The following is a 25218-nucleotide window of genomic DNA, read 5'->3' on the forward strand; positions in this document are numbered from 1 at the left end:
TAAATCCACAAAAAAATTCCTAGGCTTCTCCTAGGAATTTTTTTGTGGATTTAAATCTGTGCCGTGTTCCGCGTATACACATAAGATATAAGGTTAAGGTTGGAATTGTTATTAGGATGATTAAATTTAAAAGTTAGTAATGGTTTCCTGAAAGAAATTGTGAAAATTTTTAGTTTTATATTGTTTATTAATTGATGTTCTTTAAGAAAAGCACAAAAACGAATGAAAAGCACTTTAAAAAAGATGAAGAAAATGGATTTAAATACTTAGCATTAACTTCATTACTTCTATTTTTTTTAGAAATATTATAATAGTAATACTAATAGTAGTATCAAATAGTACTCGTACAAAACATACTTATAAGTTAAGAGTTGTTGTTAGGACCGACCTACAAGTAACTATATTTACACTCAAATAGTATATATATCAATACACATTCAAACAACTTTCGAGTTCTGGGTCTGGCTGAACGTCCCAACCTGCGCTTGCCAAAACGCTGCCAGTCGCAGACAGCCCAGCGCCTCAAAGGGCATACAAACATCAACACCTTAACGTCCATCAGTGGACCTTATGCCTTTTGTAATAAGGTTTACCGATGGACAGTTGACAGTGTGGGCGATGGTACCTGGGCGTACCGATCCCATTTAGCGTATGCGATTTAGTGTTTTCATTTGTTTTTGTTCCCAAAAGCTATGAAGTTTAAAATGCCCTCAATTTTGAGAGGTACCTATAGCAGATAACCGTGACCGGTTTTGAACTAATGTCACACCTAGTCGGGTACAGGAGAGATGTTTATTTAACTTTGAGATCGTTTTAACCAGTTAAGGACTACGATAAACAAGAAACGCCTCTGTAAACTCTCGGCTTTTAAGTTTAACGCAATGAATACAAACAAACTTTATTTACAGATACCGTCATAGATTATGTTACCGCGATGAAAGCACGATCCCATGGCGTTCGATACCGGCTAAATATAGTCCAGGCGATAAAGCAAAATGGAGAAATTCTGCAAGCGTGCGAGCAAGCGAGACCGTTAACAAATCACGACGGATTTAGCCGGCATTGACTGCGAACAGTGCATCGATCTATCGACCCGATGCATCATCGCTATACCCTTTGAATTGGAATAGTTTTATAGCTGAAAAGGCGCGCGAGAGCGTGACGGGCAGCAGAGTCTCTCGCTATCGGATCCTGGATTTTTGGCACCGAAAATAGCAGGGCGGGCGCTCGGTGTGCGGCGCTCGCGCAGTGCGTGTCGCTCCGCCGTGTGAACAGCCCGCTCGTGAGGTGAGTGAGGAGCGCGGGTACTCCACCGGGGCCGGATTGAGGCAGTGTCCTGCCTGGGGGCCCTCGCCGTCCGCGACCCTTATCAGGACTAGTACTTGGCTTAATCCGGCCCTGCAGCCAACCACGTTGTGATCAGGAAGTGGATATTGTGCCTGTGCAGTGTGGAGTATCCTAACTCTGGATTGTGTTCTTTTTTGGGTTCTAAGACTTCTAAGTGACGTCACAGTGTGAAAGTGAACGCGATGCTTCTTATGGTGCGCCCGCGCTGCTGTGACTCGGGTTTCAGCGGCGGCGCGGCCTCGCTGAAAATACCTCGTCCCGCCCACGCGCCCGCCTTCGCTCCGACCTATTTGCGGCATGCGCACGGACGGTTATTTAGGAAACTCGCCTCAATTTTTATTTAGAATTAGACATGGCCCATATATCAAGTAATTAGGGCGCTCTGGAATGTCACTGGAGCTTTACATGTCGAATGTTTCCGTTTTCTAATCTATTTATACGCTTGGCTCACACAGAGTTAACACAATTTGACACGATTCGCACACATTCACACTGTGAAACACGCTTGAAAACGATATGATGCAACTTTAGGGTTGACTGACTAAACTAGGGTTTGAGCTAAGTCTTTTCGGAAAGAGAAGAGTCGTGGAATGTATCATACATACATACAGATACAGACTCTTATCGACACGACCTTTTGAGTGGAAAGTATCGTAGAAAAGCGATATGGTAGTTAACAGCTGTAAGTGACAGTGGGGAATGTTGGCACCAGATCAAACGGGATCCGAGGCCGCAACTGAAATATTTGGGCCGGAGATACTTTGATACAAGTGGTTTAGATTTCAGTAAAATAAAAACTAATAAAAAGAATGGATCTTTGTTGAATTCTTTGTAGAACTTTTTAAACTAGTGGAAACATAAAAAATACTATGTAACGAATATTTTTTATGCATAAAAAATATTAGTACGAACTAAATAGAGGGGACATTTCATATCTTGTAGATTCGGTTTTAGATAGATCTCCTCTAATTAATTTTATTACTTACGAGAATGTTAAGCGTTCTGTTTAAACAATAAGCGAAAATCATGATTTAAATAAATATATTTTCTTTTGGTTTATAATATACATTCAATTAGGTACTTAATCGCGTTCCTCGTAGTGGGTGTCAAATTTATTTTAACGTTTCGCGTTAATGTTTTTTTAGCGGCAGTTTAATCGCAATACTAACAGAAGGTAAAGTTCAATGACCATGTCCTAACACTTTAAATGACAAATATGCCTCACATGTTTGCGATTTTTAATAGTATATACCCATAGCTAAGCGAGTGGTCCACGTAAAGTTACTGTCTGGCGGTCTAGCATGATGATATGCGGATGACGATGCTAGCAGGTCGGATTTTGATTTCGCTTATATATAAGTCCTAATGGGGTGTGCACAGGCCAATATGATTCCAATCAACTCCCTTAAATAATTTTCGGTGGATTATTTAGACAAGAAACATTGTGTGCCATAGGTAGGTACTATAAATATAAATCAGTATTTAGTCAGCTTACTTTGCCACACTACCCATAACATTTTTATTGAAAACCCGGTTTAAATTTCGTATTGACAGCGCAAGAATACTACAAAAAAAATATTTTTTCTTGGCCGTTACGGTTGTTATTCTAGTTGGGGTACTTTTGAAATAGGTTTTCGTCATTACACAGACAATGGTAGTTATATATTAGATTTGACGTGGGTTTTAACGATAGATGGACCTAGAATTTCTGCCCACACGTTGGGCGTTTGCCAGATGGAATCAGCGAGGATGTACTGGATAGTTTAGATAGTTTTGGAATTAGAAAAACTGGAGAATGTTAAAAACTATTAATCAAAACAAAATAAATTGGAACAGATTGTGGAATGACGTCAATGAAGTTAGTCTTAAGAATAACGGCATTTTCAAATATTATTATACTTTAATAATGTTGAAATTGAAAATGCAAAGTTTTGTTTGACGGATGTGTCAAAATATTTTCGATGTCACAAGCTGAGAAAAGTAATGTGGAATCGCACCCTTATACACTTGTAACATTTCAAGAGTTTTGAAAAAAAATATCCCTAGATACCTACACAAACACAGTGCACCAACTGTCAGATACCTAAATCGGAACGTATTTCATATCCCCGTATATAAAAGGCTACTTTCCTACTAGTCAAATCAGCCGGCGTGTTAATATGGATGGCTTTATTCATCTTTATCCACTTGATAAAATAACTGTCACTTTTTAACATCGCGGGATAGAAAGTGAAGGACAACGTTTTATCACGCTGTCACGTAGACAAGAATGACCATCATATCCGTACTGCTTCTCGTTTAGGATTGGATACATCAAATGTAATCCGGTCGCTTCCTGCCGTCATCATAATACAGTAGGTACCTATATACATACAGTATTAATTACTAGTAGGTATACGGAGAAAACGTTTCCTACTCTCACGAACATCATGGTGATTAAGTTATTATTGTAAATAAGTTATTTAAGTAAGTAATAGATAAAACGCTGGTGGCCTAGCGGTAAGAGCGTGCGACGTTCAGTCCGGAGGTCGCGGGTTCAAACCCCGGCTCGTGCCAATGAGTTTTCCGGAACTTATGTACGAAATAACATTTGATAATTTACCAGTTGCTTTTCGGTGAAGGAAAATATCGTGAATAAACCGGACTAATCTCAATAAGACCTAGTTTCCCCTCTGGGTTAGAATGTCAGATGGCGGTCGCTTTCGTAAAAACTAGTACGTCAAATCATGGGATTAGTTGTCAAGCGGACCTCAGGCTCCCATGAGCCGTGGCAAAATGCCGGGATAGCGCGAGGAAGAAGTAAACTTTAGTATCTGGTATTTATTTAACAACGGCTCGATTCGGAAAATGAATTAGATTTCTACTAGACTTCAACAAGTTACGATATGTATAATTTAAAGATATTTGTAAGATAGATATGTCAAATTTGACGTTTCCGCGATTCTGGAGGTCCTCTTGAACGATTTCGACAAGTTATGACTTAGATATCCAAGTCACATCTAGTCGATATCTAATGTAGATCTAGTTGGTCTCTAAATCGTCTCTAGATCTTGTGATTATCTCGAAATCCGAATAGGCCTGAACTCTCAGTGCAAGTATAGTATAGTGCAACGGGCGCAACTCTGAAGCCATATTGATTAATACGGGCTATTTTAATCTTCAATGACTTCAATCATTAATTTATATATGTATGATCTGCAACCCAGATCTACAGACAAAAATAATAACTGTGCCGCTGTTCAGTGCCAGGGATTTATTTACTTTTAAACAAACGCGAACATGAATACCTAATAAATAAAAGAGCATACAGTAATATACATATTTATATTTTACCAAAAATAAAGTTTAATATCGATTAACCAAATATGTTGGCTATATATATTTAGCTTAAAATTACGAGTAATCACTTTCATTACTTTTATATACGTGGTCTCTGTAAATATACAATCGTAACGGACACGCACTTAGATAATGTAGGGTAAATATTATCTATATAAAACATTAAAAGGGCTCTTAATTTAATTTAGTCTCAAATTCATACAATTAACAAAATTGAATAATTTTACGGTTTAGACTCACTTGTTTTTAGTCACTCGCGCGACATGTTTCGGAGAGCCTAGGTCTCCTTTAGGTAAAATTATTCAATGTTAGTATGTCTCACAACAGCTTAAATTCAATTAACAAAATTATTATTAATTAAAGCGAAACGCTACATGTTAAACCTCAGATGAAGGACTGCTGAAATTATGGACGCCTAAAATTGGTATTAATATACGCATTTAATCGTAGAGGCAATAATAATCAATTGGGGTTGTCAGGCCGTTACCAGATTCCATTAACACGAGAAAATACCCAGAGGGATTGTCCCCGGGTTTAACCATATACTTAGTACATTTCGGTTACACTATATACTTTCATCACACTCGCTCAGTAAATGTGGAATTGCACGCAGGTTTAGCGGGAGTTATAGAAAAAGCGTTCTCCCTAGGGAGTTATGAAGTTTCTAGTGCCATAATTAACAGTTTTTTGTCTTTATACTTAATTTTTGTATCGCAACTGTGATGAAAAACATTGTGTGTAACTCGGGGCGTAATAATATTGCAAACTCGAGTAATAATATTGCAAGCCGTCGCGATTTAACTTACTCTCGTTTGCAATATTCTACTTACGCCCCATGTTGCACAATGTACTATAATATACCTACTGTTACGGAAAAGGGTAACACTATTACAATATAATTTATATATATTACAATTGTAGATGTCTGTTTGACCCTATGGTTGACTGGTAGAGAATGCCATTTGGCATTAAGTCCGCCATTTGTACATTTTTGTATATACTTTGTGCAATAAAGTTTAAATAAATAAATAAATATAATAAAGGTCCATGTGGGCATTTTCACTTAACTGTGCAGTCTGTGCACCTTTAACGGCCGGTTAGCAATCGTTACAAAACTGACGGTCAATGTCAAATCCCATACATTTTGTCAGGAATGTAACGGTTAGACGTTACTGAAACACGACTTAAGTCAAGTGCAAGTTAAAAAAATGAAACTGCCCACCTACGTCTTTAGCTGCCTGCTAAGGTTTCGATTCATTGAGATCCTTTAAGAAGATTGACCGGTAGATACCGGTAGATATAAATCTAGATATTTGCATAACTTAAGTTTATGTATATTTTAGCTGACAAAATTATCAAACCGTATGGTAAACAAACTTTCTATAATTAAACATGGTTAAATCAATGTAACATTAGGTACATAAAGTCAAAGTGAACCCGAATGCGTTTAATTATTAGGTATGCACCCATCTGGTATTGGCTCCGTGCCAGTAGTTACATAATTCCATGCAGGAAAAGCCATTATACACGACATAATCTATTTAAAATTTCATTATGGAAAAGACTTCGTAACAAGACCAACAATCCGAATTTTATTACGAAGATATTATTTGGTGCTTTCTTAATAGTTAGTCATTAGTTATTACAAGCGCTGGTGGCCTAGCGGTAAGAGCGTGCGACTTTCAATACGGAGGTCGCGGGTTCAAACCCCGGCTCGTACCAATGAGTTTTTCGGAACTTATGTACGTTGTTTTTCGGTGAAGGAAAACATCGTGAGGAAACCGGACTAATCCCAATAAGGTCTAGTTTACCCTCCGGGTTGGGAGGTCAGATGACAGTCGCATTCGTATAAACTAATAGTACCTACGCCAATTCTCGGGATTACTGGCCAAGCGGACCCCAGGCTCCCATGAGCCATGGCAAAATACCGGGACAACGCGAGAAAGATGATGGTTAAGTCATTAGGTACTCATAGTCATAGGTATTGCGTTTCATGTGTACAGAGGATCTTCTGATATAAATACAGTTTCTACATGAACCCTGCAACATAAACTACCAAAAACAAATTAAATATGAAAAGCAGTAGGTATTATAAAATAACTTTATTATTTTATTAGACATCTATGAACTGAAATAAAAAACCTTTTACATAATCCAGGGGTCGGACAAAAAGTGCGGATGACGTAAAAATGACGTAATCTTGCACACAGGATGATGTTTGAGTTTGTATTTAAACTTCCGTGTGACATGTAACTAGTAACAAAGTAGTATTAATGAAGTAACAAAATAATCGTAAATAAATCCATTGAATTAATAATACAGGTGGTAGGGGTGATGTAGTGAATAAAATTAATTTCACGAATATGTAAATGTCTTTTAATATTGCTTACCTTCGTTGGTATATCTTGATTACAGCAAGAGTATACGTGTTTGTCACGTACCTCCAAAAACGGAAAATTGCCACAATATTCGAGTAAAGATGAAATTTTAGAGCGTTTTCTTATACATTAGTAAATATAAATTTTAGCTAAATATAATCGTGAAGATACAATAGCTAAACAATAACGAAGTCAATTTATTGTTCATCTGATTGACAATGTGTCAGTCAAAAACGTACTTACTCATTTCAAGTGGCGATATCGTTTAATAAAGAGGTTGATAAATGATACGTGATAATTGTTTATGAAAATCAAAAATACTATTTGAAATCATCCTATAAGTGGTTTGACGTCATCCGCACTTTTTGTACGACCCCTGAATTAATAACACAAAAAGTGATGGCTTAATAATTCTTATTGGACGCATTAAGAAACATAAAATCTGCTACAGAATCTATTTTAACACCAAAATCTCGCATACCTAAATAGACACCTGATTGAAAGCGACACGTTATTAACTTTTGACACGAAGACCCTGTATCTGAACAGTACCTAGAGCAATACGAGGAATACTTTGAGCTTAGGTATACTGAAATAACAGCCAAATGAAATTAGTTCGCTGAACAAAAAAACAAGGTCACAAAATTATGTAACGCCGCTCCCGTGACGCATACTAATGTGTTCCTGAGATATTATGATATTTATGTAGAGTTTGCGAACATCGCAATAAGAAAGCTTTCTAATATTCTGCGTTCCTCGGCGCGAATCGGGAAATTAATTAGAGATTATATAACTAGATACGATTTAGTAAAGATATGTGACGTTCCACGGCAAAAGTACCTTATGGCGGCTGGCGCCGCGATTCGGGAAATGAATTAGGATTCATTACATATGAAATAGTATGTAGTAGGTGTATTTGACTTCTCGGTTACATTTCTCTTTATAAATTATGTATCTCCTGCACCAACATTTGTCTCTGTTTGACCCAATGGTTGACTGGTAGAGAATGCCTTTAGGCATTAAGTCCGCCATTTGTACATTTTTCCTGTGCTTGTGCAATAAAGTTTAAATAAATAAAATAAATAAATAAATAAATAGTAAAGTTATGTGACGTTCCACGGCACAAGGTACCTTATGGTGGCTGGCGCTTACATCGCATAGCGCCGCAGTATTATTGGAGCAACGTTAATAATAGCGTAAGCGCCAACCGCCGTGAGATACCTTTACCTGTGGGACGTCACATATCTTTACTATATCGTATCTAGTTAAACTCTAAATCATTTCCCGAATCGCGCCGCCTGTTATTTTCATAATGCAAGAGCGAAAGAGACTCTCTTTAACTTCGATCCGTCTTGTTCTTAAAGAAATAGTTTTTACTTAGTGTACCTATTTCTTAAATACTTAGTTATATAGGTACATACATATTATGAAATTGGTTAGGTACACATCTGCTGAAACCCTATTTATAATAAATGCTTCCACATTATATCACGACAAATTAACTGTGAATATTTATTACCTACAGGAATTTAATTGGCAAAGAAAATTAATTAGTTACAAATAGGCAGGTATTCATCAAATATATATTAGATCGGACATTGCAAAACAATTAGGTATCGTGCCAAAATTGTGAACATTATGAAGTATTTAGTTTTTATACCGACAGCCTTGAATACCGATAATTCGACTATATTACCAATACAAGAGATGTTTGACAAATCTATTTACTACAGAAGGTGTCAGGGGTGATAAAGAAGCATCGATTTTACGAATCTACTATCAATTACTTTAAAGATCCGTTTAAAAAAAATGCCAGTACCTAGTAGATTAGGTTCCTAATATCCTGATTATGACTTTGAATAACACATAATTTTTCATATTCCAGGCCCATTGGCGTATTTTCTGTAGAAAAAGCAAACACACAAAGCCGCCACCATGGACGCGATCAAGAAGAAGATGCAGGCGATGAAGCTGGAGAAGGACAACGCCATGGACAAGGCGGACACCTGCGAGCAGCAGGCCAGGGACGCCAACCTCCGCGCCGAGAAGGTAAGGCTCGCTAGATAAGGAGCAGGCAATGGAACTCGAGGACTTAGATAAGGAGCAGGCAATGAAGCTCGAAGACAATGCCAGGGACAAGGCGGACACCTGCGAGCAGCAGGCCAGGGATGCCAACCTCCGCGCCGAGAAGGTAAGGGGAAACTTCCAAAAGCACAATCCATCCCTCCGTCTCACTCCTTAAAGCGAACATAAGTCTATTACTCCTACGTTTCAATTTACGTTAAGATTAGAGAGTGAGAAATTACTCATTGCTGTGGCGCAACGACCCGAAGTGGATCTTGGCCTCCGACACCAAAGACCGCCATGCTACTCTGTCCAAAGCCGTTTCCGTCCAGTCGACGTAAAAAATTAAATAAAGTGAGTGAGTGAAGTGAGAAATTAAATATTTTGTAAACCATATCTTTAATATTTATCCGATGGACCATAGTGCCATTTGTTGATCAAAGCACCACAGGCCTATAATATCCCTACCTATATTTTACTTACCTTTATTCTTTAGTCTTTACTCGTAGTATGAAACAGAGCATTTCTTTCCATACCCTGTCTAATCCAAAATATCTTCTTTCCAGGTGAATGAGGAAGTCCGTGAGCTCCAGAAGAAGCTGTTGCAGGTGGAGGAGATCCTCACCCAGAGCAAGAACCAGCTGGAGACCGCCACCAAGACCCTCGAGGAGAAGGAGAAGACCCTCACCACCACCGAGGCTGAGGTCGCCTCCCTCAACAGGTCCGTACTTTCTATCGTATAGGTATACTGGCGTTCAAAAGTGCATGAACCGTAATATTAAGGCATTGCGGTCGATGGGTCGGAAGGCAAAAGAGAAGAGACAAATAATGCACGTCATTGAAAAACGTAGAGCTAAATGTATAGGTCACACAGTCCGACACGAAGGGTTAAATAAAATTATACTGGAGGGCAGAATTGAGGAATAAAACCGGGCAAGTGCGAGTCGGACTCAAAAATCACGTTTGTTGTATGGGAGCCCCATTTAAATCTTTATTTTATTCTGTTTTTAGTATTTGTTGTTATAGCGGCAACAGAAATACATCATCTGTGAAAATTTCAACTGTCACGGTTCGTGAGATACAGCCTGGTGACAGACAGACGGACGGACGGACGGACGGACGGACAGCGATGTCTTAGTAATAGGGTCCCGTTTTACCCTTTGGGTACGGAACCCTAAAAACGAAGGCCCAGAATAGGCTCGAATGGAAAGTGCTGCAGCGACAAAGGGCCAGGCCCTCTTAATATTGATGATGATGATGCGGTCGACATCTATCCATGCACTTTTGAACGCTACTGTACTTTTGTGTCCAGCTCATACCAACTCACTTATCATCTCAGAAGTCGTGCCTCTCCCTTGCAATTTCATTATTCCTCTTAATAAAGAGGAATAATATTCTGACTCGATGTAAAGTAAGGAACTATGTAAACGAATCTTTGGCCATGTACCATACGGTTGGCCTGCCTCATTCCGCGTTATAGGTGTCGTGGAAAAACCAGTATGAATTTGGACTTTGTTGCAAAGAATTTTCAACAGCTCTTACGAGTATTATGCAAAGAGCTCTATTTACTCGCTTAGATTTATGAGATTTATGAAATTACGAGCCCATGTAGAATTTCTATACCTTCTGACCACAGGATCTAGCACCTAAAACGTCTTAAATAACGCGATATGTCTCTTCTTCCTTGTCGTATCCGGCAATGGCGACTCCATCAACAATTATCCGGATTATGAAATGCCCTAATGTGACTTGCAAAACCAACCTTTGTCTAGAAGATGCGGTCACACGATGCGCAATAAATATGTCTTGTCTTATCTTATCTTTTTTGATTTCGGGGGCCCTTGCGGATACACTTTCACGACACGCGGATACACGACTCATAGGGATTTTTTGTGCAGTTACCTCCTAGAGAAGGTAACAATATGTACTAATATGTTATGGATGTTTTCCATTCATTGGAAACTCAGAATGTTTATTGCACTGACAAAATATTAAATTACATAAATTCCTAAAAAACATAAACAGGAATATAAAACTAAAACTAACTACAATTAAAATAACTAAAACTTAAAATTAAAAATACCTATCAAAATTTGGTGCCTTCGGTATGTACTAATACGTTGTTCTTTACACAGGAAGGTGCAGCAGATTGAAGAGGACCTGGAGAAGTCCGAGGAGAGGTCCGGCACTGCCCAGCAGAAGCTGCTCGAGGCCCAGCAGTCCGCTGACGAGAACAACCGGTCAGTACCATGGCCCACACTGTTAACTGACAGTTCGTAAACCTTATTACAAAAGGCACAAGGTCCACATCACAAAGACAATTAAGGGTGTTGCTGATTGTACCAGACTTATTTAATAGTAGACAAGCCTCCGCTAGCAACTTCGTCCGGGTAGAAAAATTTGATCACCATTTTCAAGCCCGATGGACTGGCGAGTACGGACGGACCACCGTGACAGGTGCGACAATTGTCGACATCACTGTTACTGACGTCACAGGCCTCCATCGGCTACGGTAACCACTTACCATCAGACGAGCGGTGTGCTTGTTTGCCACCAACATGTCATTTAAAAAAAACTCCACTATATCGCCAGTTAATAAGTACTTATTTTGCGAAGCTAATGACAATTGTCATAAGAAACACGACAATTGTCACGAAATTCCGACACAGAACTCATTTGCTGTCAAGAATTACCGAAATAATTATCATCATAAACAACGCCAAACCAACAGGAATACGGTCCGTCCGATGGTAAGCGGTAACCGTAGCCCATGGATGCCTGTGACGTCAGCAACAGTGAGATATGTCGAATGTCGCACCTGTCACCGTGGTGACTGGCTGGCGTCGCTTAACGTACCGCTAAGCGTAAATGGACTCTATTTACTCTTAACTTAGGTACTTACGGGGCGTTGTTGTTCCAGTATGTGCAAGGTGTTGGAGAACAGGGCCTCGCAAGACGAGGAGCGTATGGATCAGCTCACCAACCAGCTCAAGGAGGCACGTCTGCTCGCTGAAGACGCCGATGGCAAGTCCGACGAGGTACATTCTATTTTTATATTATGAATTATGAGATAATGTCAATGTTTTTCGGAACTTATAGTTCGTTTTTTTGGCATTAGAAATTAGGTAAACAATCTTGACGTGTCTTTTAATTGAAAAACACATTTTAAAAATAAGTTACGGCAAATATGTAACAAATATGAATCTAATACGATCATTTATATTCTTCTGCTTTCATAAGTAATAATTTTTGAATTTCAAAAAGCGTTTTTCAATTAAAAGACATGTCAAGATCGCTTACCTTCTTGCAAGTTCTTTCTAATGCTAAAAAAACGAACTATGTGTATGAAATATATTTTCGGTGAAGGAAAAGATCGTGAGGAAACCGGACTAATCCCAATTAGGCCTAGTTTACCCTCTGGGTTGGAAGGTCAGATGACAGTCGATTCTTGGTTATTTCTTTTTTCTTGGTTATTCTTGATTAGTTGCCAAGCGGACTCAGGCTCCCATGAGCCGTGGCAAAATGCCGAGACAACGTGAGGAAGATGATGATGAGATAATGTTACACAAATCGATCGATTTACTTAAAGATGGTTGGCAGTCCTCAACTGTACTACGTTTCTCCAGAAACTTCTTTCTGGCACAGCTTCGTTTTTTTAAAGCTCTAGATAAAGGTAAACAATCTTGATGTGTCTTTTAATTGAAAAACACATTTTATAAATGAGTTACGGCAAATATGTAACAATTATGAATCTAATAAATAAAAATAAATAAATAAATAAATAAATATTATAGGACATTCTTACACAGATTGACTAAGTCCCACAGTAAGCTCAAGAAGGCTTGTGTTGTGGGTACTCAGACAACGATATATATAATATACAAATACTTAAATACATAGAAAACACCCATGACTCGGGAACAAATATCTGTATCATCATACAAATAAATGCCCTTACTGGGATTCGAACCCAGGACCATCGGCTTCGCAGGCAGGGTCACTACCCACTAGGCCAGACCGTCATTACCGTAATACCGTCATTTATACTCTTCTGCTTTCATAAGGAATAGTTACTGATTTTTTAAAAGCGTTTTTCAATTAAAAGACATGTCAAGATCGCTTACCTTCTTTCAAGTTCTTTCTAATGCAAAAAAAAACGAACTATAGATTGTGGAATGAACTGTCGCCTGCGGTATTTCCAGAGCGATACGACTTTCAAGAAATGATCGTACTTACTTAAGTCACCAGTGGTGTCCAGCCGGCGTATTATGGATGGTTTTATCCATCTCTATCCACGTGATAAAATAACTGTCACTTTTTAACACCGTGGTATACTTTACATCGGACACCGTTACGAACACCCAGTGTTGGCCAAATGTTAATTGCATAACCATTTACCATTATAAATTGAACCGTAAACCGCAACGGACGATTACAGTTTACGGTTCAATTTATGATGGTTAATGGCCAAAAATGGTCAATTGCATTAACGTTTCGGCCAACACTGCGAACACCGTTTTATCACGCTGTCACGTAGACAAAAACTACCATCATATCCGTACAGTTGTACCTACCTATATGTAGCAAGGTGACGTGCTTAGATTATGTCAACATTGGTACTAAATAAGCTGATATGATGTCCAGGTGTCCCGCAAGCTGGCCTTCGTTGAAGACGAGCTGGAGGTCGCTGAGGACCGCGTCAAGTCCGGAGACTCCAAGATCGGCGAGCTTGAGGAGGAGTTGAAGGTTTTTATCTAGTCTAGTAGTTTTTATCTAGAGTTGAAGGTCTATTCAGTATTTTATTTATTAAGTTTGCCAATAGTTATTGTTACGTCAGGACAATTGGAGTAGATTACTTATCTAAAGCTAAATGCACAAGCAAATACAGATAGAGTTACACCATTAAAAGTCTGCAACGATTTTGATAGCCCACGCAGCGCAACTGTAATTTATAGTTTAAGTTTAAGTTTAAGTTTATTATCAAAAGAACACATAACAGAATATGTCAGGGGTCTCCGCACTAGGCTACGCCTGTGTCGCGGGGAACCAGATACAATTGAAATATGAGATCTAAGTTACACAATCAAGTCCAGTAATATCTTAGGTATGTTTTTGATATAATATAACAGACTTAAAATGAAAACTGAAAATGAAAACCACAGACTTTTCTCGGTCTGACTCTACAGACAAACACAACATCCCAAAAGTATGACATTATTGGTATTCCTCAACCTTATTTTAATTTTAACCTGCTGTCGGTATAATAAGGATCCGAATTTTGATTAATCTTTTTGCAAATTAAATTTTAAAAACGGGTCACTCACGTATTTTAAGTGGGAAGTGGAATTTTTAGTCTTCTTTTTGCATTTTTTCGAGGATGATTTTTGTTCTACTTTATAAGACCAAGATAAATCTGCAGAGATTTTGATAGCATAGATACCCTATGCTATTGTTATTGCATATTTTCTTAGAATTTTGACGTTTAACAAAGGCAACCTGTAGTTGCAGGCATCCATAGGCTACGGTGCCTACTTACCGTCAGGTGGGCCGTATTCTTGTTTGCCACGTGGTATAAAAAACCGTTGAAAAAATCTACTTTTCCATTGTAAACATTTAACCCAATTTTCCTTGCCCCAGGTCGTAGGTAACTCCCTGAAGTCCCTGGAGGTGTCCGAGGAGAAGGCCAACCAGCGCGTGGAAGAGTTCAAGAAGCAGCTGAAGACCCTCACGAGCAAGCTGAAGGAGGCGGAGGCCCGCGCCGAGTACGCCGAGAAGACCGTCAAGAAACTGCAGAAGGAGGTCGACAGGCTCGAAGGTACGGTCACTTTGTTTATGGTCTTTCCTTTTTTTTTCATTCGTCCAGCCGGCGTAGGTATTATGGATGGTATTATCCACGCGATAAAATATATAAGGGCTCATTTAGACGGCGCGCGAACTCGCATGCGATTTCAGTTACATTGCGGACTATTGAGGTTACAATAATTCAGCCGACCGATCAAATTACGCAATGTAATGAAACTCGTTTAATCGCAATGTAAAGTTCTCGCATCATCTATTTAAATGAGCTCTAACTATCACTTTTTAAAACCGTATAGTTAGTGACGGACACCGTTTTATCACGCTGTCACGTAGACAAGAAATCAGTGTCAGCCCTACCGCGTAAAACAAAAATCGATTTTTTTTGTCTGCCGCTCTATCGCTCTTGTATGCTATGCGATAGAGAGGCAAGCAACGAAATTTTGGTTTTCTTTTTCGAGGGAGGGCCTCAGGTGTCAATTGTCAAGATCGTGAAGGCGTCTGCTGGACAGGATTAGGCAGAGGACTTTAAAATGTCACAAATAGGTGCAGATGTTTGCATAATTGTTTTCGATCGTACTTTCTCAGAAACGTGAGTATCTGTCATGCTACTTCAGTCAATACCTCAATACTTATTGTATCGAGACTGACCGCAATAGCAAGACAGGTTCGTACGTTTCCGTGAAAATACGATGGAACATAATTATGCACTACAACTGTATGCTCATGAATTTCATGGCACAAATGTCTATAACTTTACAAGCAATTTTCAGCATTTTTCATTGGAATAAAAATGATATTCGTAGATTTTAATTGTTTACTAATGACTTGAATTTTCATCATAAATTGTAATACGAAGCTCGCTCTTCAAACTTAATTAACGCTGGATCTAACAATTAAGGAGAACTTTATAACTTCTCTATTGAAGCTTTTTAATCAATTTTAAAACTATGTTCATCACAATAATGCATTAAAATATTATCGAGTATTGATTGACGTATGGTATCTTAACAAATTTGATACCTAATACCTAATAATATTGTATTTATAACAGAAGAAGACTATTAAAGCAATATAGCAGATTTTATATTGGCAAAAACAAGCTTCAACAACTAAAAAATATGTTTTCTAAATTCACTATTGAAACTAAAGATCACGGCGACTTTAAATAATTGTTCGATACTGTTTTTACTTTATACTTGAATCAACCCGCGTGATTTTAGTTTTAGTGGTCAATTATTGTCATTTAACACCATTTTCCAGACTTGTTATTCAACGAGAAGGAGAAATACAAGGCCATATGCGATGACCTCGACGGCACATTCGCCGAACTTACAGGATACTAACCGCTTAAAGCTTTGAAGACAAACAGTCCAACGCGCTTTCCGTAGCCCATAGCTTTAAGCCTATTACCTCCATAGTGCACCCACACAGGCAGTTATAACGTCGTATCGTATTTTCACGGAAACGTACGAACGTGTCTTGCTACTTCAGTCAGTTTCGGTACAAATATTACTGAGACTGACTGAAGTAGCATGACAAATACGAACGTTTCCGAGAAAATACGATGGAAAACAATTATGCACTACATCTGTAAAAGGGACAATATGATAGTATTGATAGTGTTCTATTACGTTGTACTTACCACATAATGTTATACTAAGTATATAAGTATTAACGTTATATAACTGCCAGTGAAGGAGCACCATGAGAATTCTTCCTTGCTATGTAGGATAGGAGAATGGGTGCCGTCTTCTATTTTACTATTAATGCTTTACTTTTCACACTAACTTTCTATTTTTAAATGATTCTCAACGCGCTGAACTTCAGAGGCCCAAAACTGTCTTAATAATTTTTGATCATTTTCTTTTCCATCAAGTTTAAGGGGTATCCAGATGGGACTGACGGAATCAGTCGATTTGTTCAGGAAAATAATTGGTCAATCTCATCTAGCGTCCATAACACAAATTAAATCACCAATTTGCATTCTACTGTAAAAATTGGCATTTTTGTATCCGCACCTGCTGATGTGATCGGGGAATCAAATTGGTATTTGCGTCCGCACGGCCCTGTTCGATCGGAGAATTTCATCAGATTGGCGAGAAATTGTCTCGTCTGGATACAACTTTATTTCCTGACTTTCGCTGCAAAAGGGACTATTATTATCACATAACACCATTTTCCAGACTCATTGTGGAAAGAGAAGGAGAAATACAAGGCGATATGCGATGACTTGGACGGAACATTCGCTGAACTCACAGGATACTAACCGCCCTAGCTTAGTTTAAGACAATACCGTCCAACACAAGTTATCCGTAGAGTCCATTTTGTACCATCGCCTACACTATTAACTGCACATCGGACCTTATGCCTTTTGTAATAAGGGCCACCGATGTACAGTTAGAAGTGTTTGTACGCCCTTCGAGGAGTTTAGACTCCTCGCCTACGCGTGTTTACGTGTAGCTGATGAGAGAATCAGCGCAGCCATTTCCGTTTTAATTTTCTTTCACGCTAATCCCCTGTTCTTTAGAGGATTGTTGACAGAGTCAGAATACATTTTTACACGAGAAAAAGTAACGAGCGCATTTAATGTTTCTCCGTAAAGGACTAAAATTTAATTGGAATTCACATTTAACTGTTTTTGAGTTGGTTGTGGTCAGCCGCGACCACGACCAGTGAAACCTGTGTCGAAACGTCGGTAAATCAAGGTAATTGAATAAAATTCGCGATAGACCCGTCTATAAATGTGAGTTAATATGTGTTCAAAACGCGAAAGTTTAAAATATTTTGATATTAACTTAAAGTGTAAAGACGTGTTCTTTTATACTCATTTAGCTGAACGTCTAGCAAATTTTGTCTATGTCGAGTAGTTTAGCTTTTAAACAGAAAATTAAAAAATTGACGGCTTTTGGAGCAATTTTTGACAAGGCATTTAGGTAAAGCTTGCAAATCCTTGTCACGAAGGTTCTAAATGACGACGGTGGTTTTTGCATACATGCAAAAGCTGTTTTAATGCATGGAAATAAAGTTTAAATTCCGAGCATGCTAGCTGACGTTCAGGCAATCCTGTATAGATCGCATAGATTTAAGGCCCCGATTTTCGTGTTGTGACTAACATGTCTTACGCTTTGCTGCTACCGGCGGACAATGCTTTCAAGGTACTGGTTGTTCTTAATTAAATTAGACTAGTTAGGGCAAATATACAAGTTCAGACATCTGTGTGAACTTTGCTATTTGCCAAAATTATTCTAAAGTAGAATTTTAATAATAGTTTAGTAAATAAAGCCGACGCTTGCGCTGCAAATTAAATTAAATTAGTAACATAATAATTTTAGTAACTTTCTGATTTCACAATTAATATTTCATATAAAATGCTATAACTTTCAATTCGCTTTTCATGAACTAATTTCACCATTAATTTAGACGATAGAGCACCAACGTAGAGGAGCGGCCAAGTTTTTTTTTATTCTAATAAAAAAATGTCCGTTCTACAGACGAGCTGGGTATCAACAAGGACAGATACAAGTCTCTGGCTGACGAGATGGACTCCACCTTCGCCGAGCTGGCTGGATATTAAAAAAAAAGCTCCCGCGCACTCCAATACAAACCCACGAGCCATCTCTTTCTATCACACTCGTGCGACAGAGAGAGACTCTTGCGTTTGTCTATGTAACAATTCATACTGCTGCCTGCAGAAATGAACATCGACTATCGTGATGTAATAATAACTATTTATTATTTTATGTAAATTTATTTACGATTTTCAATAAAATTAATTTATAACATCTTTTGATTCCTTATTTTAGTTTAAGCAATTTCTTAACGAGGTCCAATAATAATAAAGTATTGTACATACTAGTAGTACCTATGGTACTTCATGGTCTTTTAGGAAGGTCTTAGGTAGGTTTGTCAGTAGAAAAAGACCCGAAATTCAAATTTTCTATGGGACGATAACTCTTCGCGCCTACATTTTTTAAATTTGCCGCTCTTTTCTACTGACGGAAATGGCTTGACAAAGTATACATACTCATAGCAACATTCGACACTAAGTACCTACCTACAGTCTTGTAAAAAAAAAGATAAACTGGCAGATAAGTGTCACCTATTAGAGATTCAATAAAGCTTTTCGTCGCAAATAATCATTCCACTAGCCTCCGACCGCACTCGAATATAAATAACAAAATAAAACCCCAGCTGCTGCAACAAAAAGCCTCAGGAAACAACTAGAAAATAAACTACGAAACCGGAACCACATCTGTCACATGTCAACCTCACAATTGGCGGCAAATGACGTCTTTCCGCCGCAAGATGGCCGCCGGCGGCGCGCGCAGGCTCGGCCGCGGTCCGCACACGCGCACTCACCACCTACCCCAATCGATAGAGTGCAACTCCAGTCGCACAACAGCCTGTTGGCCGCGCACGTATTTCTGATCTGAGAGGATTTTTCGGGACTTAATAGAGTGCAAAAAACGTCAAGGTGTCTGTGTCCAGTAGTGTTCTGCCGGGGGCCATCACCATGAAGATCCTGGCAGCGCCCGACGGGCCTGCGATCTCGCCCGTTGATCCTTGTAAGTTAAAGTTAAATATTAAGTATTTATACTAATCTATCCTATTATCTTAGGCTGAATAATCAAACAGAACAATATACTGAATGTAATCTTCACTGAGAAGTTTTTAATGATCACCAAAACAGCTGGAATGAGTGTGAGCAAATGATGCGCAATAACATCGGAGTGTAGACAAAATATACAGCTCTTACAACATTGCCCAGTGGGACCATATTTCATTCTCATTAGATACGACTCTCATATACATGATTTGAGGAAAAAGATAGGTATTTTGTGTAACAGATATTTAATTTAAGTAATCTTTTAAAATCATACATAACAAAAACTTAGTATGTTACATACAACATATTATATTGAGGTAATTTTCCTCACATTAGTCTTATTAAAGTGTAGGCAGGTAAAGTGGTGGTAACTGGTACCAGTGCTCGACATGCTAATGCCCAATAGATGAGACCCTGTTGTCACCTCTATTGACAATGACTTAAGTTTCAAGATGACATGTACTGGGACCGCGTCGAGCACCAGTACCGCCACCTTAATTACAGGAGACTAAGATATGTCCATAACATAATTAGTCGTTCCACCAATATCATCTGTTTAAGGCAACATTACTTTACCAAACCAGTCTAGCCTGAAGCCGACAGACGCATTGAAACAACGGGAGCCCGATTCTGATTAAAAAATCTGTCACAGTTTTGATCTTATTTTGACACGAACTTGAAGATATCGCTCATGCTATGATTCGGTCAAGTTGTGTTTTAATTCTAATGTATGGGGAAGACAAACAAATTATAGCCAGATGAAATGAATTTGAATGAAGGGACATATTTTATGCTAAAAGGGAGGTTACGTCAGGAGGAGGAGATGGGACGCTTTTCTGTTCTTCATATTTCAGTAAATTATGAAAATGTATTTATTCGGACCCATACCAACTCTATCGTACCCTTAGAATATACGATCGTATTAAAAATACATGCTGTATTCTCTACTGCGTCTAAAATAGCATCATAAAAATAACTAACAACAAAATTATTATATAAATAAATAAATCATCTATTTAAATTAGGATAGTTTAAAAGTTAATACTTTTTTAAACATATAACACAAAAGCCGAGCTATATATCCTAAAAGTTAACAAGTTTTGCTTACCTATATAGTTGGATAATCCCAAGCGCATCTAACTTAGTCCATTCTAAGCGTTTATGGATAAGTAATCCACCGAGCCATCGAGCCAACTGGGTCATCCAAACACTCACTATCACAAGTAGAGGCTCTGTTCTGCAATGAGATGATTACGTGTTGATATTGGATTAGCAAACTATTGGTTATATCGATATACACAGGAAAACCTGTAATTATGGCTATACTAGTGTATAAATTAGCATAAGAAAAAACACTCTTTAGCGCTGTTGGTTTTCACAATAAATAATAATAATAATTCTACATGACAGAGCTCTCCAAAGGGCTTCTACGTGTTGGATCTATACCCCACGTAAGGCTATCAAAAGACCGGGATTTATAGGCCCGTGAAATCCAAAATAATAATAATATAGCCTTTACGCAAAGCGATGCGATTTAGTCTCATATTTTTTCCAAAACAAATCAACTTACGTGATCGAATAGGGTTTTGTAGACAACCTGCCTACCTACCTAACCTAGATTTAGTGACAACCGTCTGCGATGTTTTCGCTTTGTCAAGTCCAACTGTTGTTTGTCGGCTTAGTTCGGGTAAGGCCTGGGTCTCTGGGCCTCTCTGGGTTGGAATGTCAGATGGCAGTCGCTTCCGTAAAAACTAGGCTCTACGTCAAATCATGGGATTAGTTGTCAAGCGGACCCCAGGCTTCCCATAAGCCGTGGCAAAATGCCGGGATAACACGAGGAAGAAGAAGAATCAGTACAATCGTCTTTGATCAATTAGATCTATTTGAGTTTAATTTACTTTGAATTGGTGGTTGCTGAATACAGACAGCCCGCATGCACTCGTCTGAAGAGTTGAGCAAACGAATGCAAATTTAATGACAACGATTGAATTGCGGCCATGACGAATTATTTTGTTTGTTCTACTTTGCAGTTTCATCTTATTTGGACCAATAATAGTTCTTTATTCGGGCCGTTAATATAAGATAATACCGCTCCACGCTTCTCATGTAGGTCTATTCCTCGGTGATAATATATTTATACACTTTAAATACCTATACACGATGCCTAAAAAATAACTGCATTCCCGTTGCCAGGGAGGTTTTGGGATTACACTGAGAAACTTATAGTACGGGACCAACCCCGAAATCGCGAAAAAAATATTTTACAGTACATATGGTCCTATTTTCCCGCACTAGTACGTAAAATAGCACTTTTCGTGCGATGTCAAAAGTTTAAAGGGCCATATGTACTGTAAAACGTTGTACGATACACGTGCGAATAGGTAATTCGCAACTCGTGTCGATTTAAATCACTCCCTTCGGTCGTGTTTTAATTTATCGCCACTCGTTTCGAATTTCCTATTTTTCGCACTTGTATTGTAAATAACTACAAAATTTGCAATACATTGCGTCTTAGAATAAACTTTAAAGTGTATTAAAAATCAAACCACAAGTTATTTTTAAAAGTAGCTGAACAAATGTTGGTCAGTATGAGGAGTACAGCCTACAGTTTAATTTTTTGCTCATACTACAGGCCACACCCGGTATACCCTCCCATAGAAAATGTACCAGCCAAAATGTATGTCGCGTTTTCGGGGGTGGTCCTATTGTAAAAGTTGCTCAGTATAATCCCAAAACCTCCCCACCTCTAGCAACGGGTATGCTACAAGCTCTGCTTCAAGTAATAAAACATATATATGTTTTATAGTAATATTACTAAGCGCCACTTGCACCATTCCACTAACCCAGGGTTAAGTGGTTAAACCGTTTATGGCGGTCAGCAAATTATAATCATATCTTGTTCAGGACAGCTCCTGCGAAGTACCTGGTCGTCAACCGTATCGGTTGACTAAGGGGGGAGTATGTACTATGGCGGTCAGCAAATTATAATCAGCCGGCCTAGCCGAGGTTACAATCGCTATCGCTTCGACAACGAAACGCTTTGTGTCTCTCTATCACTCTTCCATATTAGTGCGACAGTGACAGTTGCGTTTCGATCGCTACGGAGCGTAAGCGATCGCCATCTTGGCTACGCGGCCAGCGCGTGTCGATAGCTTAGTATAGACAAAGATACATTGATAGAGTAAGATGCGTAAAATCTAAGACAATCTCGTGCTTCAAATTTGACAGGTAAACGAGATGGCGCTGTACAGATTCATACATTTTGCGGTAACTCTGATTGTCAAAAGTTGACGTTTGACAATACAGTGACCGCAAAACATATGGCGCGGTACAGCGCCATCTGTTTTGGATGTCAAACTAAGGGGAACGTTTTTTTCTTAGACTTTACCTCTTTATTAAATTCAATTCTCTTTGGTATAGATTAGAGCACGCGCTGATTCAGTTGAGATATTGTATGTGTCGCCGCCGATTAGACTTGTGATGTTAAGATAACAGGATTTATAAAACGCCTATGTATGATTGAATAAATCAGTATAAGATTACCAGTCAACGGAGTCTTTTACTCACCCTACTCAGTCCCTCTAACTTAACCGTTAACCTAAAGTCATACTGTACTGGTAACCATGGCAACTCCAGGTTTAACCGGTTAACCCCGGGTTAGTGGAATGGTGCAAGTGGGCCTAAGAGAGCTTCAATTAGTGTCCGTTCAAGTTTGACATTAATAACATTCCTCTATAAATATAGCTTGTTGAGTAAATATTTTAGCAACCCTCTGCCGCTACGAGGTCGTCGCTTTCAATTTATGTTAGCTGAGCTCTGGAGGCTTATTCGAAGTTTAGAATCACGACTTAATTTGTTTTTGACGTGATAACTTTGTTAGTAGTAGTAGCAGTTGCACCGCCCACAATCTCTCTGCTTTGCCTTAAGGTTGACTGGTAGAGAATGCTTTTGGCATTAAGTCCGCCTTTTGTACGATAAGTTTTCTTTTGTGCAATAAGGTTTAAATAAATAAATAACTATAAATTGATGGACACCGGTAGCATGCACGAAAAAGTGTCACGTTGTGGACAAATTTCGATGGTAACGTTGTGGACGGATCTCCATGGTAACGTTACGAAATGTAATGGTAATGTTTTCTTGTGACGTTATCACGCATAATTATCATACGTAAACCGACTTTACAGACAACATTTTTTTTAATCAGAAGCCACATTGCGGTACAGTTTCTAAATTTAAATATCAATTTAATTACCATAAAATCGGTCTTTTAAGAATTGTTTAAGTTAACTTAACCATAACGAGAGATAAGGAAAAGTTGATTCACCCGTGTGGGATTGGGTACCCCTACACACTTAATAGCTTAATAATATATATAAAATTATTAATTTAAACAAGTGCGAGTCGGACTCGCGCACGAAGGGTTCCGTACCATAATGCAAAAAACAAAAACAAAAAAAAGCAAAAAAAAAGCGGTCACCCATCCAAGTACTGACCACTCCCGACGTTGCTTAACTTTGGTCAAAAATTACGTTTGTTGTATGGGAGCCCCATTTAAATCTTTATTTTATTCTGTTTTTAGTATTTGTTGTTATAGCGGCAACAGAAATACATCATCTGTGAAAATTTCAACTGTCTAACTATCACGGTTCGTGAGATACAGCCTGGTGACAGACGGACGGACAGCGAAGTCTTAGTAATAGGGTCCCGTTTTACCCTTTGGGTACGGAACCCTAAAAACCGGCCACGTGCGAGTCGCAACTCGTGCAAGAAGGCTTCCGTACCATTACGTAAACACGGCAAAAAAATCACGTTTGTTGTATTGAAAGCCCCACTTAAATATTAATTTATCCTGTTTTTAGTATTTGTTGTTATAGTGGCAAGAGAAATACGGTCATGACAGAGTTGACAGACAGACAGACAGACGATAGTAATAGGGTTCCGTACCCAAAGGGTAAAACGGGACCCTATTACTAAGACTCTGCTGTCCGTCCGTCCGTCCATCTGTCACCAGGCTGTATCTCAAGAACCGTGATAGCTAGACAGTTGAAATTTTCACAGATGATGTATTTCTGTTGCCGCTATAACAACAAATACTAAAAACAGAATAAAATAAGATTTAAGTGGGGCTCCCATACAACAAACGTGATTTTTGACCGAAGTTAAGCAACGTCGGGCGGGGTCAGTACTTGGATGGGTGACCGTTTTTTTTTTTTGCCTTTTTTTGCATTATGGTACGGAACCCTTCGTGCGCGAGTCCGACTCGCACTTGCCCGGTTTTGCCCTTTGGGTACGGAACCCTAAAAATTAATTCTATGCTATAACACAAAAGCTGGAAGAGGCACGTGTTCATAAAATGTAACTTACGGTACTTTCAAAGTTTTTCAGGACAAACTTTAAATTGTAATTTATGAACAAAGTGATTAGTAAGGTTTCGTACTTCCATTCAGGACCATTACTGCCAATATTGTTTTCAGTAACTGCAATAAGTACTACACGATGTAGTTACATTACATCTCGACGTTTTGAGATCCTTAAGGTGACAGTCCATTTCCAACGACAGCTGCATTACTACATTGCATTAATAAACAATAAAAAAAAATACTGTTCATTTTACTACGGAAATTGACAATGACAGTGACGCGTTCAGTACTAGTAGTGCAGCTGTAGTCAGAAATGACAGATTTT

At 38.6% G+C, this 25218-nt stretch overlaps 2 protein-coding genes across 5 annotated transcripts in view; both read left to right on the top strand.

Moving 5' to 3' along the window:
- Positions 1–1125: 1125 nt before the first annotated feature.
- Positions 1126–18711, top strand: LOC134669423 (tropomyosin-1). 4 transcript variants are annotated; one of them, XR_010098896.1, is made up of 9 exons: positions 1126–1287; positions 8950–9113; positions 9695–9849; positions 11264–11368; positions 12049–12166; positions 13773–13874; positions 14766–14943; positions 17111–18082; positions 18419–18711. XR_010098896.1 is itself a non-coding variant. In XM_063527000.1 (8 exons), the coding sequence occupies exons 2-8, from the start codon at positions 9000–9002 to the stop codon at positions 16268–16270; spliced, it is 855 nt and encodes a 284-aa protein (XP_063383070.1). In that variant the 5' UTR covers positions 1126–1287; positions 8950–8999; the 3' UTR covers positions 16271–16330. The 4 variants fall into 4 exon arrangements, 3 of the variants coding, with proteins under 3 accessions (XP_063383070.1, XP_063383069.1, XP_063383071.1); XM_063527000.1 differs by lacking the exons at positions 17111–18082; positions 18419–18711 and adding an exon at positions 16188–16330; XM_063526999.1 differs by lacking the exon at positions 17111–18082 and having other exon boundaries at positions 1127–1287.
- A 403-nt stretch (positions 18712–19114) lies between these two features.
- Positions 19115–25218, top strand: part of LOC134669369 (synaptotagmin-4) — a 60793-nt gene continuing 54689 nt past the window's right edge. The window contains exon 1 of the mRNA XM_063526885.1: positions 19115–19492. Coding sequence (XP_063382955.1) covers positions 19441–19492 — 52 coding nt within the window. The 5' untranslated portion in view covers positions 19115–19440. The remainder of the gene's footprint in view (positions 19493–25218) is intronic.

The sequence above is a fragment of the Cydia fagiglandana genome, chromosome 12 (genome assembly GCF_963556715.1).
Source record: "Cydia fagiglandana chromosome 12, ilCydFagi1.1, whole genome shotgun sequence".
Taxonomy (NCBI): domain Eukaryota; kingdom Metazoa; phylum Arthropoda; class Insecta; order Lepidoptera; family Tortricidae; genus Cydia; species Cydia fagiglandana.